Source organism: Arvicola amphibius, chromosome 1 (genome assembly GCF_903992535.2).
Source record: "Arvicola amphibius chromosome 1, mArvAmp1.2, whole genome shotgun sequence".
Taxonomy (NCBI): Eukaryota; Metazoa; Chordata; class Mammalia; order Rodentia; family Cricetidae; genus Arvicola; species Arvicola amphibius.
The window spans coordinates 187,061,391-187,080,627 of NC_052047.1; the positions used below are offsets into that span (position 1 = coordinate 187,061,391).

At 52.1% G+C, this 19,237-nt stretch overlaps 1 protein-coding gene across 1 annotated transcript in view; it reads right to left on the reverse strand.

The window, feature by feature from the left end:
- The window catches only part of Sh3pxd2a (SH3 and PX domains 2A), a 203,038-nt gene that overhangs the window by 35,080 nt on the left and 148,721 nt on the right, over positions 1–19,237 (reverse strand). The window contains 1 exon segment of the mRNA XM_038321072.2: positions 18,439–18,570. Coding sequence (XP_038177000.1) covers positions 18,439–18,570 — 132 coding nt within the window.

Sequence of the window (19,237 nt, forward strand, 5' to 3'; positions counted from 1 at the left end):
GGAGGAACACACCTGGGACCCCAGCACCGGGAGGTGGAAAGCTTCAGAAGTTCAAGCTCATCCTCGGCTACAAAGAGTTTGAGTTTACTCTAGGATCTAAGGAACTCCATCTCAAAAAACAAAATTACAACAAAATCTTAGGAGAAAACTGGGAATATCCAGGGCAAAGGAGGGCGTTGGCAACAAGCAGGATTGGCAACAGGAGGAAAAGCCCTGCCTCCCATCTGCAGTCCCAGGCTGCCTTGGGAATGAGTGTGGCATGCACAGTGCACAGCTACGTGGGCTGCAGAACTGGCACCGGGGTCTGACTCGATGGACTTCCATCCAGCTCTCCTTCAGACTCTCCAGCCATTCACTCCTTTACAGCGGAGACCGACAAGAACTCTGGTTCCCAGGTTCTGAGGCAAGCATCTTACCTGCTGAGTAGGCGCATCTCAGCAGTCCTGATGCTTCTGTGTCCTACCCCCAAACTCTATCTACAGATAAAACCAATCGTTTCTGACTCTTCTCCGCTCCACTGATGCCTTCAAGCAACCCAGTCTCAAAATAGTCAAAGGTGTGACTTTTGTCCCATCAGCCCCACCCCCAAGTCACATCTAAGCCATGTGACAGGGTGAGGCAGGGACACCCAGGACCAAAGAGGCTTTCCAGGACAAGATCCGCACCCAAGAGCTTTGTCAGGTAGCAGTGACTAGGATCAGCATTCCTGAAACCTCAGACGTCCCAACGCCACACGGCATCTTTGCCATATCCCACCACTATGTATTCTGTAGCTGGCAGAATAAATACCAAGACGCGCGCCACCTAACACGGGGACAAATTCTGAAAAAAAAAATGTATTAAGACTCACTGTATGAACAGTGTAGAATGTACTCAAAACATGCACCTAGGTGGTCTGGCTCAGCTACCTGAAGGCATCTTGTGACATAATCGGGACATGCTATAAGTGTCAAGTATGAGACCACTAACAGCATAACATAGCAGACTGTGTTAGGCTTTTTTAAAAAAATATATAAATAGGAGTACATACTAAAACAATGTTAAAAACTACAGTATAGTAAATATGTTAGCATCGTGGCTGTTCATCATCGTTACATAGCACATACTGGGCATAACTGTGTGTGTAATATCTTCATACGATAGACACTGAAGCTTAAATTGCTGAGTCAGGCGTGGTGACAACTGCTTTTAATCTCTGTACTGGGAGGACTGAGGCAGGCGGATCTCTGTGAGTTCAAGGCCAGTTGGGGCTTCATATAAGACCCTGTTCTAAATAATAAAACTGTTTTTTGTTCCTCTAAGACAGTCTCAGAATGTGGCTCAGGCTGTCCTTAAATTTGTGACCTTTCTGCCTCTGCCTCCTGAAAGTGGGGATCAGAGCAGCATAGGTTTGTTTACGTCAGCAAACAAGACCTATGTTTGTTTTCCACTACGACAACACGGCAGCTCTGGCATCCCGAGGAGGCAGGAAATCTTCAATTCTGTGCTAACCTGATGGGGCCACCACAGCACACACGCTTCATCAGTAACTGAGCACTAGGGGCTGTGTGGCTGTAATTCAAAGTAATTCCTCCTTTTATTAGCAACTTCAAGGAAGAAACCTACCTCCACATGAATAAACAACTCGGGTCACCAGCCCCAACCAGGGGAATGGAGGCTGAGAGTGAGCTTGAACTCTGCTACAACCGAGGAGGTTGGCTGCATCCTGTTCACGGAGTCAGTCATTGTAGAACATTGAACCACAGAGCAGAAAGGGCCATCCACGCCCACTGTGTGAAATAGAAATGTCGCATATAGCTTCCCTGTACTGCCAAGGCCACTGCAAGGACCACGCTGCAGGGTAGATGCTGTTTCCAGGGACACACCTCATATCAGAGGTGATACCTGCTTGACAATGTCGCTGGAGGAAGAGGTGACACTTGTGAGTAGGGAAGGGAATTTGAAATCCCACGACCTGCCCGGGTTGTGGGAGGCGGGGGAGAAAGAAAACAAAATGCCTAACAATACGACGGACTTTGTTTGGCAGTGTGGAGCTGAGGCTGAGGGACTACCCTGTGCTTGTTAATTTTCGGGGGGTAAGCGGGCATTGCTGGAAACTGGACCTATGATTTTATTAAGCAATCTGCTACTGATCTGGTCCCTAGATCTGGTTAATTTCAGTTTTTGTTTGTTCTTTAAGATTTTCTGAGCTTGAGTCTGTGTAGGTGTGTGTCTTGGGCATGTAGGTGCCTTTGGAGGCCTGAAGAGGGTGTCAGATCCCCTGGAACTGGAGTCACAAGTGGTTGCAGGCCATCTGGTGTAGGTGCTGGGAACGGAATGTGGGCTTAGGTCCCTAGGAAGAACAGCAAGTGCTCTTTCTAGTACCTAAGAAGGACACATGGATGCAAATGGATATGAATTCCCTTCTCTCCTTTGCTAAACACAGAAGTTTCCTGGTCTTAGAGCTGCATAGGTTTCTAAGAGTTGTAACTTCCCTCCCAACTGAGGCCAGCCTCTCTTCAACTGGGCAAAAATAAAACGGGGGCAATTGTAACTTTAAAGACTGTCTCCATAAACAAAACAAACCCACTCTACAATTTGTTGAGGGCATTCCTCCCTCCAAACCCTCCTTATTTAATTTCTGGGGAATTTTAAATAGAGGGCTCGCAAACATTCTGCACCACCTGACGTCAACGGCTTTCTGACAGCGTGGATTCCTCTGCGTGGTGTGGGGAGCAGCCGCCGCCAATGCCCATGCTTTTCCAGGCTCCTTTCCCAGCTGGAAACTGGGAGCCACTGGTGTCACCCTAGTATACTGAGGGTGCCCAGGAGAAAGTGTCCCACTTGAGGTCCTTTAAACTCTGCAGTTCCCCAAGTTCTCAAACAGCCCACCAAGCTATCCGAGCAACACCCATACTAGTATTTGCTTAAGCTAACAACTTAAAAAAAAGTAAATATACTTTTCAGAAAGACGTTTTCCTGCGCCGTATACCGAATGGGAAAACCTCATCCCAAATAGGTGATAACTGGGAAATACATCCAGCAATGTCTTCAAGTTCAAAGGCCATCAGCCAAGGTGCTGACCCTGCAGGGGCGCCAGGCACACTTTCTCCTTCACCCCGTGAGCAAAGGGAAAGTGAGGGGATAAAGCGCTATCCAGCAGGCTTCTAGCAGCTGGATGTACAAACTACCCTTTGGGAAACACGGATGGCCTAGAAACTACCTCCTTCTGAATATGAACAGACCACCTGCCCTCCTTCCTCAAAGGTTGCGCTAAGGTAACAGATGGGAACCTTGCTTCAGAAAGTGTCTAGGTTGCTGGAGGATGGGGGCAAGTTCAGGAATCCAGTAGACGCCCCCATGATATATACTGCCAGGGACTCAAATGTCGCCTACCCCGGACTGTCAGAGAAAAAGGACGGGAAGAAACTGCCACTTGGTGACTTTCTTTCTCTATAGTCACACGGGATTTAAATATCATCCCAGTGTTACAGATGGGGAGACGTGAGCAGACAGCTGGCTGCACGCTGGTCCCACGCTTGCTGGTCCCCGGCTGGCTACTCAGTAGCGTGGGAGCTGAGCACTCGAATTTCATGGGCCCTTGGGGAAAGACTTTCTATCTTGTTCTTTTTGACCCTGTGGGTCCTAGAGTCCCCACTTGTGTTAGTTTCCCTGATTCACCACTGTGTTCGGGCCCTGACCTTCAAGCCACCCCTCTGTGAAGTTCTGTGACTCCCCACCAGCTGGCTCCCTGGCTGACCTGATGTTTGAGATCCAGCTAGAGCAAGAGATCTCTGAGGACAGCCTCCTGCTGCTCGGCTGGGCATCTTGTTGTTGCCCCAGCCTGGCTTGGGTGTTTTGGATGGAGACGGGGCTTAGTATGTGGTTGCTGAGAACACAGTGCAATGAGAGATCGGCATAGGCTTCTCCCATCTCTGATCTCTGCAGCCACCCTTCCCTCTCTCAAGCACAGCTGCTGGAGTCCAGGTAAGCTGGTGCTGGGCTGGTTGTCCTCAGCCCCCATCACTGTAGGCCAGCGCCTCCTGTCTGGTTAGAATGGAGTGCAGGTATTCTTTGGCAATTCTAATCTAATTCCCCAATGCTGGAAAGTAATGGACAGCACCCCCTTCTCCCTGGGGATCTGCCATAGGGAACTGGAATACAGACTATTATTGTTGGCTGTCTAACTGGCCCTAGGACATGACGGAGGCAGATACTCCCATCCTCGAGAGCTGAAGCCCCTGCAACCTGCTGGTGAACCCAGCTGGAACATTTCTACTTGGGTCTCTCCCCTCACAGGAACGGCCTGGAGGCCGCTCACCGGGGACGGTTAAGGTTAAGGCCCCTGGAAGAATGCTAGGGGATGCCATCCGAGGAAGCCGTGCAGTCTGGACACAGCCTCCACTGGGACCATGTGCACAGTGTCACGTACCAGGACACACGAAGAAGCCCCATTAATGGGTACAACTATTGGGAGAGTGGCGCAGAGACCTGCTTCCCTTACCCCCTGAGGACAGAGGGGAGACAGCTGCATCCAAACCAGCTTCCTTGCTGTTTTGGCCTACTCGGTGCCTATCCCACCACAGAGGGGTCACCAGGACTCTAAACCGCCACAGAGGGGTCACCAGGACTCTAAACCACCACAGAGGGGTCACCAGGACTCTGCCAAGCATATGTGATGACCTAGCACATGGCATAGAATTCTCTGGCTGTCCATACTGTACAACAGAGGTCAGAGGTCAGAGTAGCACCCCGTGCAGGATTGTGGAGCTAGAGACAACAGGAAAAGGCATTCCGCTCCATGCCTGGCATGGAGAAGGTGATTCTAGGGCCACTAGCCTGCCTTACGCATAGGTTTCTCATACCCGGTCTCCTGAAAGCCCCAGGAACTTAACCTGGCCTCTAAATCCCCTTGTCCAGGAATGACTACCTTGGAGCCTCAGAAGGGGGTGGTGCCGATCCAGTGAGGCTCTCTGAACTTCCGGCTCCACTTCACTTCCATGTCTCCATGGACAGGCACCAACTCAGGCTCCTGAGAATGTGTCTAATGCAGGGAAAGATCACCTCAAACCAGATATCCCCCCCTAGTTCATGCCCAGCTCACGACAGACTCTCCACAGTGATTGGCCAGGCAGGATGATGTGTCATAGGATTACCAATAATGCCCAGCTCACTACAGACTCTCCACAGTGATTGGCCAGGCGGGGATGATAGGCACATAGGGTTAACAATGATGCCCAGCTCACGACAGACTCTCCACAGTGATTGGCCAGGCAGGATGATAGGCACGTAGGGTTAACAATGATGCCCAGCTCACGACAGACTCTCCACAGTGATTGGCCAGGCAGGGATGACAGGCACATAGGGTTAACAATGAGATGGGTGGCTCTTCCAACACTACCAACACTAGAAGGGAGGGACAGGGAGGGTCCCTCTGCTGAGGGACGGTGGGTAGCTCTTTTCTCTTTAATTCTCCACGAAGGTCTTTCTAACACACCTCTGTCCTGGCACACACAGCAGGAGATAAAGGGCCAGGAACGAATGAACAATGAGGTCTAATGGCTCGGGACTACATGTTTGCCTGTCTGCTTGGCTCTGGATTTCTCCATGATCAATACCTTCTCTTCAGGCAGAAAGAGGGAGGAGGCTGGGAAGGTAGCTGACCTAGACTGCCCTCCATCGTCTCCTCTCTCGGCCACCACGCTGCCCTACCAATTCCAGATTCTTGGGGGAGCAACTCCATTCTAGAAATATTCTCTAGTGAGATGGTGTAGCTAGAGTCTAACAGCAGAAAGTGGGGGACAGAGATGGGCTCTGAACATCTCTTTCCACCTGATGTGTTTTGGCAACGACAGGCCCAAGACACTCCTTTGTAAGTTCCTAGCCCTCAGCCATGGCATGCTACAATTTGATTTCACAGAAAAAGAAAAAAGCACTGTTGGTAACATCACGTTGTCAGCTTAGCCTGCCCCTTACACTGGAACGCACGGCCTCTATTCCCTTCCTCCTGCCTTGGCCTCGGGACTAGAACCTGCCCTGTTGTCTTAGATCTAAACCAGTTTCCCACCTGAGAACTGCATCTACAAGGTAAGATGGGCTGACCTCATGGGGTGGCAGAGGTGGGGTCACTGAGGGCAGATTGGCCTGAGGTCTAGAATGTTCCTGGTTGCTGTGTCCATGTCAAGAGGCTTTGACCCCACTGTAAGTGCAGACCCTCCGGATCCAAGAAGGTAACTCTGTGTTTGCCTATGGAATGAGGCCCGGAAGCAAGAGAAGGCAAATGTTTATAGGGGAGCCAGTGAGGCAGGACCCATGGGCCCTAATTCTCCTTATGCAAAACCCAGATGATGAGCTAAACAACCCTCCCTCCTCTCCAATGACAGACGGTTACAATACCACTCTATTGGCAACCAGGTCCACAATGCCCCCAAGATCTGCTCTGAGAGCCTGAGTAGCATGTCACACAAAGCCGTGGCTCCGCTATACTGATGCCTAGGAGTGGGGCAGTCTATCTGAGGCTTGCCTGGGAAGTACCAGTTGAGATGGGGGGAAAGGATAAGAAATAGCTCCCACCCCTAGGGCTAGGCTAGACTCCAATATCCCAGTGTGCTAAGCCATAGTCTTTGAGACAGCCATCAGACCTTCCCCATCACGTACTGTGAGCTAGGGCATACATGTAGAAAAATGCTGGGACATTCGGATGGTCAGTATATCCGTGCTGAGGAAGCCCCAGGGTGACAGGAATGCCTCTGGGAAGGTGGGATTCCCCAGTTCACCTCAAGGAGGAATGGGGACAGCAAATGGCTCAGGGAACTCAGGGGAGCACTCCACAGCTGGGCCCGTGACTTGAATTCTGGCCTCTTTAGGGCCCAGAGCTAAGGCTCTCACAGATCTTGTTTAACTTGAGAGGGTGGGGGAGGGGCTAAGGAAAACTGCATTCTTCCCGATCAAAGCCAAGAGTCTAAAGTAATACTTCTGGCTGTAAGTGATCGCAGTCTGTTTGTGATTATGGCTCCGGCTTTCTGGCAAGGCAGCCCTGGAACCCCACAGTTTTGCTGACGGGAGGGACACTCTCCCTCACTTGGGTAATCTTGTCCTCATCTGACTAAAGACATTCATCAGTCCTCTGCTTCCAACAGTTCTCCATGGCAACTCTTCAAAAACATTATTTAAAGAGGGGGAAAAGCTACCCTGAAACCTTACCATGGAATTCTTTCTGTCCAGGCACGTCCCAGAAAATCCAAGCAGCACCAGCTGCCCCAGCGGCCGACGTCATCTACAGGAGAGAGTGGGCACCGGACCACCCTCACCCTCTGTCTACTCTCTCCCTTTCATCAAGGAGAACAATGCTTGCACACATGGGAGCCCCTTGGCGGCCACAGGCCACAGTAAGAGTGGCTCGGGGAAGCTCAGCTGTTCACTCTCCGGAAATTTAATCGGCAAAGCATTTGGCCTCACGACGGCAATTCCAGAGGTGTCCAGGAGCCCGCGATCCCAGTGATCCTTGTTACAAACCCAGGGACACTCGCAGCCGCTGACCCATTTGGCAGCTGGGGAGAGCTAGCTGGGGGCTGGTCAACATGGCCACTTTCCCCTCCCCGTGCCTTCTGTGTGGAGGCTGCATGTTTACCCAGGCTTGGGGGTGGTGAGTCATCTTAACTCTACGGGTCTCCACACCATGGGGACCACACCATGGGGACAAAGAGGCTACTTCTAGTTGATTCAGAGTACAATGGTCAGGAAATTGGGGAGCTCTGTGGCCACTGCTGACCCCCTCTACCCTTCAGAGAAGGGCAGCTAGTGTTCTAAGGGACAAAGTGACTTGAGGTCACCCATTAACTGGGAGCTGAGCTGAGAGCCCACACTGACCAAGATCGTCTTATGCAAAGCCTGGTAATCCTTCCTGAATGGCTCCACAACTCCACCCGTTAACAGGACACCCTGAGCACTGTGCCAAGTGGCAATCCCTTGGCCCAATGCCTCAGGCAAGAAGTGGGTGTCTGGAGCTGGCATGCAAGCAGCACCAGGCTGGAGAGAGGTTAGTTGGTCAAGCCAGCCATGTAGTAGCCTATAGTTGATGTTGTAGGAGCTGGCTGGTACAGGGACCTAAGGCCCTGTGTTCTTGCCACACATGCTTGCTATCTGTCTCCTCCCATTAAAGCAGCTCAAATCAGTCAGTCAACAGCCCAAACCCGTGAGCACAATGAGCCATGGGCAGTCCAGTGCCCTATGAGAACAGGAAACAAATGAGAAAGACAGAGTGTCCAGGAGTGCCAGGATGAGGTACCTAGCCATCTGCAACAGAGACCTTCTTGAGAGGAAAGAGGGAAGAAAGAGGTTGCAGGGGCCAAGTCTGGGATCTGAGGGGGACTCAGTGGTGTAGGATTCCCCTCTGTATGCCGGGATTACCATTAATGAAGAAAGAAAACTGTCTTGAGCCTGAGATAGGGCAGAACTTGGGTAGGCTGGGAAAACTAAACTGAATGCTGGGAGAAAGGAGGGCGGAGTCAGAGAGAAGCCATGGAGCCCCATAGGAGACAGTTGCAGGAAGTTTATCCAGTAAGCCACAGCCATGTGGCGATACACAGATTAACGGAAATGGGTTAAATTAAGATGTAAGAGTCAGTCAATACGAAGCTAGAGCTAATGGGCCAATAAGGTTTCTGTGTGATTATTTCGGGGCTGAGAAGCTGGGAACCAACAAGCGGCCTCCTTCAACAACTCAGGCAGCCATGGTCAGCACCACCACATCTTCTGGAGCTTAACTCCAGAGCCTAAGCTAGACAGGAAAGCCTGCATTTTCGGGCTACGTGTGCAGACCTGAGAGAGGAACAAGACTGAATGCACAGACAGGGCTGGGAGGTGAGTTTAAAGTCCAGCCTAGCCACAGCCTAAAGGGCCCAGTTGGCAGGAAGAGTAGCCCAAAAAGGAACCCTGTTCCCGTCCCTTGACAGCTGTTACATTACTTCTGGGACTTTGGAAGCTGGCCCCTCAGTACCCAAGTCTGAGAGCCATGAGGCAGCCCTGCCTGCCTCCTTCCCTCTGCACAGCAGGGAGTAACTTCCTATTTGATATCACACAATAGGCACCTCCAGCCTACTTACCACAGCTAAACTCAGCTTTAGTGGGCAATCTCCTTCTTTTAGCCCTGGTTCCACCTATTCAGTCTGCCCGCAACACCGGACTCCTCTCTCCTTACAAGTTGCTGCCTCTCTTTGTTCAAGACGTACCATCTTCAGAAGCCGTCCCTCTACCCAATCCAGTACTGTGCCTCCATGAAACCCACAGCACGCAGGCCATGTGCCATCCTGAACCCTAGCCTCCTGGAGTTGGCATCACCTTGCTTTGGGCCTTACAAGGGGGAGTGTAACCAGCTCACAGTATCTGGGATATAGATAGAGAACCTCAGGATGTCACTGTCAGCAAGGACAAGCAAGACAAGGGCACAGTTTCTTGTCTACAGCTCTACACCAGCCCTATGCATGCCGTGGGTCACACAGTAGGTTCTTCACACTTGTCTACTGCTCTTCTCCAGCCCTATGCATGCTGTGGGTCACATAGTAGGCTCTTTCCCACACCTGTCCAACACTCTACTCCAGTCCTATGTATGATGTGGGTCACACAGTAGGCTCTCCACACCTGTCCACCACTCTACTCCAGCCCTATGTATGCCATGTGTCTCCACGCCTGTTGACTAAACTACCCCCAGCTACGGAAGCAGGATTTCCCTGAGGACTGAGGGCAGGAGGAGAGGAGAGCATGGAGGACCTACTCCATGTGGTATGGGGCTGTAAGAGAAGGGCTAGGATGGTTCTTTTGGTTACAACAGTAAAAGGCAACACGGACTGGAGGTACCCGGACTAGTGCCGGGGGGGTACAGCTCAAACCCCACCCAAACCCCTCCAGATCCACCACATATACAGCCCAGCCCCTCCAGAAGGACCTGGGGAGCCAAGATGAGGGAAGCCACACTTTCTCCATTCTCCTAGAGTCTCTGCCCTACAGATCTCTGCTTCTTAGCTCTTTGTAGTGCAGGGAGCTTACACAGCAAAGTCCTCTGGGGTTTGGCCTTTCAAAGAAGCACAATCCACGCTGCAAGCACTCAGGCTCCCAACCCTGGGCAGACAATGGCCCATGGTGCTCATGTCTGCCTTCCTTGCTGTGCTACCTTGGAACACGTTACCTCACTTTTCTGGACTTCAGTTTCCTCTTTAGAGAGAACACCAAGCTCCACCCTGCCTGTTACCAAGGGGTTTTAAAAATCGCCTGGTTTCCTATCCTGTGAAACTTAAAATATTATGATTCAGAGAGAGCACCTTGGAAAAAGCTCAAAATCCCCAGCTAGCTGGCAGGAACAGACACTTCCCCAGGTGGCCTTGACCTCTCTGATGATGATTCCCAGCAGGCATCTGAGAGGACAGACGTACAGACTACTGGCCACTTGGGTTCCGAGACATGGAAATCCAACAGTGGCCGTGGCAGTGCAGGTGGACCAGATCACGGGAGAGAGAGACATGGCCATGGTAAATCAGCTTCGGACCCAGGCTCGCTTTACTGCTAGTCTTTGGCAGACTGACTTGGAGTTTGGCTTTCTCTTACCCCCCCCCTCCCGGAGTGCTCCTGGGCCACTTCCCCACAATCCATTCCAATAAAAAGCTTGAGAGAAACAAATGAATTTTAGCAGGGGCCTGAGAGATGCCCAGCTCAGAAGGGAGCTACAGAGCATGCGCTGAGACAATGAAACCCAAACAATAGTTTCATGAACTCGAGCTACAGGAACCAGAAGTTTCCCTCCATTTGGGGGGATTCAACAGGATCCAAGATGGGGAGCTTCAGGGAACACTGACTCCCACAAGACTTTTCAGGGCATATAAGCTAACTGGGTCACCCCGGCTGTTCTCCACCTTAAGACTAGGATTCTTGGTCAGCACCGGACATCAGAGGATGAGGTTATGGAATCTAGAAAGATGCAGATAGGAACGAAGGTGGTTACCGTGGGCTACCCTCAGTTACCACCACAATGATTACCGAAAACCCAAGTGCTGAAGTGTGTAATATCCAGCGTCCCCAGGGTAAGCTGGGGAAAGTGGCAATTTCTCAACCCAAATTCCCTGAGGTTCTGACAAATTATACTCCCCAGAAAACATGTGCCCTGCACTTAACTAAAGCCCATTACATAAGAGTGGAGAGCATGTGGGAAGGGCTTCTCCCAAGACTTCAGCCGGCAGAATGAGACCTGCCACTTCACTGGGGACAAAGGCAGTATGTACACGTGTGTGTGTGTGTGTGTGTGTGTGTGTGTGTGTGCACATGGGGAGGTGGGCAGGGTCTCCAGGACTGCCCACTCACAGGCAAGAGTCAGGCCACCTCTGTCTACAGAGACAGCATCAGGTGAGGGTGACCGGCTGCTCTACCTGCCCAGCACCCTTGCCCTGCTCTGTTGGGAACCACAGCTGCTTCCCGGCATGTGGCTGGCAGCGCTTGGTGCTGACAAGCTCTTGGATGCCTTCCTGACAATAGCCATGGCACATGTAGCTTTAGGAAAGAACTATTTCCTTGTCTGCCCCCCACCTGCTCTAGCTGCCCCCCTCAAGAGCCAGGAAGACGGGTTCCCCCTACTTACCACAGCCTAACTTACACAGGGCTGCCTAACTTCCACATGGGGTGCCTATTCCCTGCTTGGCTGCCCTTCCCCCAGCACCTCTGCTCTGCCCCATGTGACAGAACTGTGATGGTCAGTGTGGTGGTATTCCAAGGCGGCCCTCCTCTCTGCCAGCCTTGCACGAAGCATCCTGACAGGAGGCATCTGCTCTTGGGTCGCCAGCAGGAGTCGGGCTTCTGTCACAAGCCCTTCTTTTATGTCACAGGCTGGGGACAAGAAGAGCTGTACAAGTAAGAACTCCAAAGAAGGCAGCTCTAGCAGGTGCTGCCCTAACTTCACGGGCTATGATCGCCCTGCTGCCCTCTGCCCCACAGACCCTCAGAGCTGAGACAGAACCAGAGTAACCTACTGTCTGGCCAGGAAACGGGCCCAAGAAGGTAAACTGTGCCACTGGTGTACCAGTCGGGTGCGGTTTTGTTTGAGACAGGATCTCATATGGCCAGGATTAGCCACAAAATTGCTACGCAGCCAAGGATGACCTTGAACTTCTGATTCTCCTGTCTCTACCTCCCAAGGGCTGGGATTACAGATAGGTACCATCATGCTTGGGGTCAAACCAGGGCTTTGTACACGCTAGGCCAACACTGCTCTCTAAGCTACAGCTCACGTTCCCAGAGTCCTGTCTGCGCTGTGACACACTGGGCACTCGCTGTGGTTCTGGGTCTCAACACATAGCCCTTTTGAACCAGAATGTTCCAACTCTAATATTCAATATTCCAGCTGTGGCAGGGGCTGCACAGTTGTTCCTGTTTTATAGGAAAGAAAACAGTACTTGGAGGACCCAAGAAACTTTCCGAGGGCCACAAAGCAATCGCCTCAAAATCACAGCCAGGTTTACCCAACCTGAAGTCTAATGTTTTCGTTAGGATGCTATTTTGCAATTGCAGCGGCAAGATAACCTCTGTCCCATGGTGAACAGGCTGGGCCAAAGGGCCCCAGGCTCACTTGCTCAGGGATTTATGCTCTCTGGCCCTCTCTTCGGGAAGTGAACACACTGCATACCAGAGACGGCCTTGGACCGGAATGGATTTAGGAACTGCTGATTAGGCAAATACAGCAGGGACACACACACATGCATTTAGGGAGGGACGAGCTATCACAGAGCAAGGCTTTCGGATGCTCCTACAGGACCGTGTGAAGGCCAGACATACCTCCAATACAGGCTGATTCAGGGAGCTTCACTCCTACAAGGCTGTTTTGAGTGGTTCACTACTCGGCAGTGCCTCTGGCAATAAAGTATCCCTCTCCAGAAACGGCCTCGCCTGTCTTTACTGGGATGTCCACTTCCTACGGCTGGAAGTCTGGGGCAGCATTCAGGTCGTTCCTTAGTCAAGCGTAGTCTAAGCACACAACTTAGAAGCTAAACAGAGTCAACTTAAGACAGCGGAGAGTCATAAAGAAAGGTATGCCAAGTGGGGGAGATGGAGCAGTGGGTGGGGTGCCACCAAGCACAGCCACTGGAGTGTCATCTCCAGGGCCCACACAGTAGGAGAGCAGCAACTCCCGTGTGTTATCCCCCAGCCTCTGCATACACGCTGTGGCATGAATGCCCCTGCAACCCTAAGAAACAAATTTAAGTCAAAAAATTAAAGCTATCCCATCCTCCCAATACACCCCTCATCGTAAGTGCTAGAATTTCCACACCCATTAGACAGAGACATTATGGGTGTATAAACAATTATCACAGTGCCTGGGACAAAGGAAGTACTCTAATATCATGAAAAAACAGGGAGTAATTAATGAGCGCCCTGTACAGTATGTTCCCCCTTTATAAAGTCTGTGGTACATACCACTGCCCCCTTTTATTCTGAAGGGCTAGAGACGGCTCAGTAGGTAACGGCACATGTTGCTCTTACAGAAGACCTGGGTTCAGTTCCCAGTACCCATATAACATCTATAACTCCAGTTCAAGAGAATTTTTTTTGTGTTTTGTTTTGTTTTTCAAGACAGGGTTTCCCTGTAGTTTCTAGAGCCTGTCCTGGAACTAGCTCTTGTAGACCAGGCTGGCCTTGAACTCAGAGATCCGCCTGTCTCTGCCTCCTGAGTGCAGGGATTAAAGGCGTGCGCCACCACAGTTCTAGGGAATTTGATGTTCTCTTCTGACCTCTGGCAGGTACCAGGCATGTGCATGATGCTCATACATACGTGCAGGCAAACACTGAGATACACAAAATAAAATAAGTTTAAAAATTTTTTAAAAATTGGTTTCCTTCCTCCCTCCCTCCCTCCCTCCCCCTCCCTCCCTCCCTCCCCCTCCCTCCCTCCCCCTCCCTCCCTTCCTTTCTTCCTATAGTGCTGGGGTGAAATTCAGGCTTTGAGTATGCCAAGGAAGTACTCCACCATAGAGCAACATCCTCAGTCCACAGCATTAGATCTGAAACTCAGTACTTGAATTCTAGACTCTTGGCCCTCTCTGCTTCGATACACAGCCTCCCAAGTAAAATGGTTACAGACACCATATTGTGCAGTACCCCTTACCCTAACAGCTCTCTTCTTTAAAACCTGCCTTCTAGCTGACAAGAATAAGTTAAAATGTCTGTTCTGCAGGCTGGACCACCTGAGTCTGACACCTGATTCCCATAATTCCCAGTGGAAGCAGAAAACAAACCAGTTTGGGGAAACTGGTGCTCTGACCACCACATGAATGCCATATGATTCCCCCACACACACTCTGAGGGGGTAGGACAGAGACATCCAAAAAAGGGAAGAACAAGGTTTCCCAGCCCCAGCCTCCCGAAGGCTGGGATTCATGCTTCTCTCTTGGCTTCTGTGAGATTTTCCCATGGTCTTTCAGTCAGCTCTGGAAAAAGCCAGAGGACTTTCCAGCGTTTAGTCACAGATCAACTGGACCAAAGCACTAGTTTGGAGGGTAAGGCACCCCAAGGCTTAGCTTTCTCGTGGGGAGAGTGGGGACAAAGGAGCTCAAAATCCCTTGTTTTCAAGGAAGCATCAGAACCCTCAGGGTATCATGGCAATACCAGGAGATAACAGACTCAGAGGACAAAAGCTGAGGCAGGAGAAATTCTGTTGACTCATCTCCACACTGCCTGCCCTGGCTGCAGTCTCGGAAGGAAACAATCCTGGAAAGCTGCAGGCAGCTTCGCTCAACACAGAAACCAGCAACCAGGACCCTGACGTCACCTGCCCGTAGACGTCACGCCAGCCATGCCTGCCAGAAGGGGCAGCCGGTGTGGGTCTTTGAGACACAAGAATGTCCTATAAGGAGGCTCAGGTCAAGGGTCAAGGAGTTTCCATAAAGAAACAATGGCTGTTACAGGCCCTGGCGTGGCTTGCTGGATGTTGTATCTTTCTGCTCCATGTGTCCTATTGACCAGTGGACAGTGAGCCTTCCTACATGGGTTCTTTCTGTTTGATCAAAAAGGTGCTTGCGACTTCTACCCAGATATGTGCTCCTTGAGATGGGCTATCCTTAGCGTGGGAGCACATCACCTTCTTTTTTTTTTTTTTTTTTTTTTTTTGGTTTTTCGAGACAGGGTTTCTCTGTGGCTTTGGAGCCTGCCCTGGAACTAGCTCTTGTAGACCAGGCTGGTCTCGAACTCAGAGATCCACCTGCCTCTGCCTCCCGAGTGCTGGGATTAAAGGCGTGCGCCACCACCGCCCGGCTGCACATCACCTTCTTGAGATCTTCTCAACTGATACCTGCCTCCAAGTTCAAGCGATCGATTTAATCACTAACACCGCACTACCGATGAGCAATGTGCCGGCAGGATCCCAGGATGACCATCTTGATGGGTCCATGACTCTGATCCACCTGTCACCCACACACACTTTTACCCACTCCACACTTGAGATCAGCACATCTCAGCCTCCCCGGGGCCCTTTTGGAGGGAGAGCCCTCAGCTTTTGGATTCTAAGAATCACCTAAACTCTTCGTCTGTCACTTTGGCTACCAAATGGTAAATTGCCTTTTATCATGTAGGATTATTCCACGAATCTGGTACAATTATCCTATTTCAGTATGGGGCTTAGGACCTGGCGCTTACTGTCTATGGACTTGGTGACTTTCTGGGCAGATCTCCTTAGAGGGGTGACAGCCACAGAGTGCTGCTGGCATGTCCACATCCCACATCACCTTGTGGCTGTGGTCCAGGTCACAGGGGGTCTTTGACAATCAGGCAGAGCCAGAGGTTTCTAGGTCTCTCCATAGACCCTCCATCTGAGTGGCTCCCAGCTAAGTGAAAGGGTACTCAGGCAGAGGCCTGCCCCAAATGGCACACAGGGAGGTCTGGGGGATGGTACTCAGTGGGGCTGCAGCCCAACAACGCCAGTGGAAATGTTGCAACACGCTCACCGTGTCCCAGGTCAAAGGCATCACAATTGGGTCTTTGTTCCGGAGTTCTGAAGCCTCACTCACCACTCCTTCCAAACCATCTCACAGATGCACACGGCTCACCTACAGCGCCTCCCCAGCCCAGCCTCCGGGTTCTTTACCAGAGAGTTACCTCCCAGGAGCTGAAGTCTGGCCATCTAGCCTTCTCCTCCTTACCCTGTCTCTCTCATTAAGCTGGGTGTCCATCCCAGCCATCCTGATGGACAGACGGACAGACAGGTAGCCACAGTACACCAGATCCTTGTTCAGACACACGTGTAGCTACGCAGCTATCTCCACAAACCATGAGAACAGCAGAAAAGCCACAAATAACAGAAGTTCAGACACAAGGCAGCCTCCACTCCAAGCAGCCACAAGGCTACGCCATGTTACAGAAGGAATAGGTAAGGCCTGGCGGAGATGCAGGACTTGAAGTTACCCAGGGCTCTTACAGGGTCTCTGTGCTAGCCGGGGCCGCTCAGGGATGAGTGGCAGGGGCAAGCTGAGGTCCCTTTACAGCCAAAGGAGCTATGCAGGAAAGCAGGTTTCTAAGCCTAACACAGACGCACATCTCCGGGTTCTCCTTCCTTCACCCTTAGGCAAGAGTTCATGTACTCTAAGGGTTACAGATACGTGATGGAAAGGGGAGAGGTAACTGAGTCCCCAGAGTCCTTTCTAATTTTTATTTATTTTATTACTTTTTGAGACAGGGCCTTACTATTTAGCCTTGGGTGGCTTCAAACTCCAGACAGTGTCTATCTCTGCATCCTGAATGCTAGGATTAAAGGCATGTGCCACCACGCTCAGCCTGGAATCATGTACTGGGACTCTTACTGGCCAATGGCTGACTGACCCCAGGCTCAGAGGCTCACGACCTCCTGCTACTCTGGGTCACACAGAGGTGGTGATGTGACAGGTACACGTGGCAGAGGGCGAGTCCCCAGGGAAAAACTTCTTGAAAGAACTGCCCTTGCATTCAAAAGCGATCTCCTGCCTTTACTAGGAGCAGACTCCCAAGAGAACAAACTTTCCTCCCCTGTTGCCTCTCATTATGACAGACCCCCCCCCTCCCATGGGGCCTCAGGGCCTTGGGGCTCCCAGAGCCATCCCCATGAGACAATAGCATGATGCGGCAAGCTTACGCAGGAAGGGAACCAGGCGGTGGTCACCTGGAATCCAGGTCTGATACCAGGTCATGTTCTGTCATGCGTGCCATGTCCCTGCCAACCACCCATGCACAAGGACAGAGCCTGAGTTCTCAGGGAGGGTAAATGATCAGTCTGTGCTGGGGAGTTGGGTCCCCTAGAATGTCCAATGAGATTTCTTTTAGCCTCTCTGCAGCCACCTAGAGGCATTATCATTCAGAAGTTTGGGAGCACTGTTTTTGACCTCAGGATACTTGTTTCTGCCCAGCTCTCTGTGCCTCAGTCATTCTATCTACAGAATGGGCACAGCGACACATTGAACTGCTTTCCTTTTGAAATATCAGAAGGAAGAGAAGACAATCAGGCCTCCCTTTTGAAGGGCCCACAAATGCAATCCGGGGTACACCTATGCCCAGGGCCTTCCCCCAGCAAACCGAAACTGAAACCAAAACAAGATCCTGAATCCTCTCAAGCCTGGCAGGGGCTTTCAAGCTGCAGGGGATGCCATAGTTCCAAGGACCTTCCGGCCCTTCACGGGTCCCAGGAGTTGCAACAGGGGACTGACAGACTTGAGCCCTCTTCCCTCTATCATCTGCTGTATCTTTTCTTGCCAGGGATACCAAGGGGGACTTCAGTCCACTCTGCAAGAACTCCGGAACCCTGGGAAGCCATGGTTTGTTCCCCGTGTCAGTTCCTAACGACACAGTGGTTGCTGCAGGACCCTTCCTGGCTCCAGGACCTGGCTTTATCCAGCGCTTGGGCCTTCTTCCCTGGTCCTGGTAGCTTCCAGCTCAGCAGGGGGCAGCTAGCTCACTACCCACACACTGCCCAGACACGAGCCAACCTCCCACAGGCCTGGCCCTTCCTCAGACACCTTGCCAGAGGTCTGGGGACTCTGGAACCCACTGTCATGGCCCTGTCTTCTCCACCAGTAGGCTGGGTCCTCCCACTTCTGTCTGGATCCTGGCAGACAGCTCAACTGGGGAAGCTGTCATTGGGCTCTAGAGCTACCATCTCCTCTGGGCCTCAGATGGCATGGGACCCCTGAATAGAGCATGGATGCTTCAGCTGCCACCTTGGCCCTGCATTAGCACAAGCTGGCTAATTAGCCTCAAGCCAGGGAGACATTCTTCCACCACCAGGCAAACTGCTGGCCTGCAGCCCAAACCAACAGGGGAACTTCAGACTTCTCGGCCCTCTCCCTGCCAGATGGAAATAACGTATAGCTGCAGAGATGGGGGAGGAGGAAAGGAACAAAAACCCAGCAGGGCCCAGGAGCCAGGCTGGAACCAGGAGTGGACAGTCAAAGGCCAGGCACTCACCACTTTCGTTCTTCTCGATGACATCTACCACCTCCCCAGCCTGGAGACTCAGCTCCGAGTTCTCTTGTTTCTTATAGTTGGACACCACCACGTACTGTTCCAGGATCATGGGCTCGGCGTTGGTGTCGGCACCTGGCGAGGGCAGAAAGCATGCAGTGAGCCAGCGGCCGGCCGTGGCCCCGCGTCCGGGGCGCCCTCTGTCCATCGCCCTCGAGGGAGGCTGCTCGGTTGCCAGCGCTGCACCGAGGAGCAGCCCGTAGCCAGGGCTCGCAGCTTGCTGGACCCCAAGGACAGGCCATATAGCAAGGCCCCACACCGGCCCGCTGCACCGCGGGGACCGGGGGACATGGGGAGCCAGGGGACGGGGGAGGAGAAGGGGGTGGAGAGAGGCAGAGTCAGGCAGAGATGGAAGACAAGGAAACTGAGGGAAAAGCCTGCTGCTGCCCGTGAAGTTAGTCACAGCCCGGCATGGGGGAGTCTGCAGCGAGGCCTGGGGCCTCCCCTCTCTCCAGACTCTCGTGCTGGCTGGGGTGTGAGAGGAGGGCCCCAAGAGCACAGTGGGCGGCCCATGAAGGCTGAGACCAGAGCACAGGAGAGAGAAAGAAGGGAGGCGAAGGGGAGGCCCAGGAGGCCTGCTGCCTCTACCCCAGCCTGTAAACCCAGAGAGAAAAGGCAGCAGGGATCCCCTCAGGAGGGAGAGGGAGAGAACTTCTCCACAGCCTAGGTCCAGCAAAGAGTCAAGAGGGTTTGAGGCCGCCAATCACTAGGGCTTTACTTGCAACCCTTAAATAGAAACACA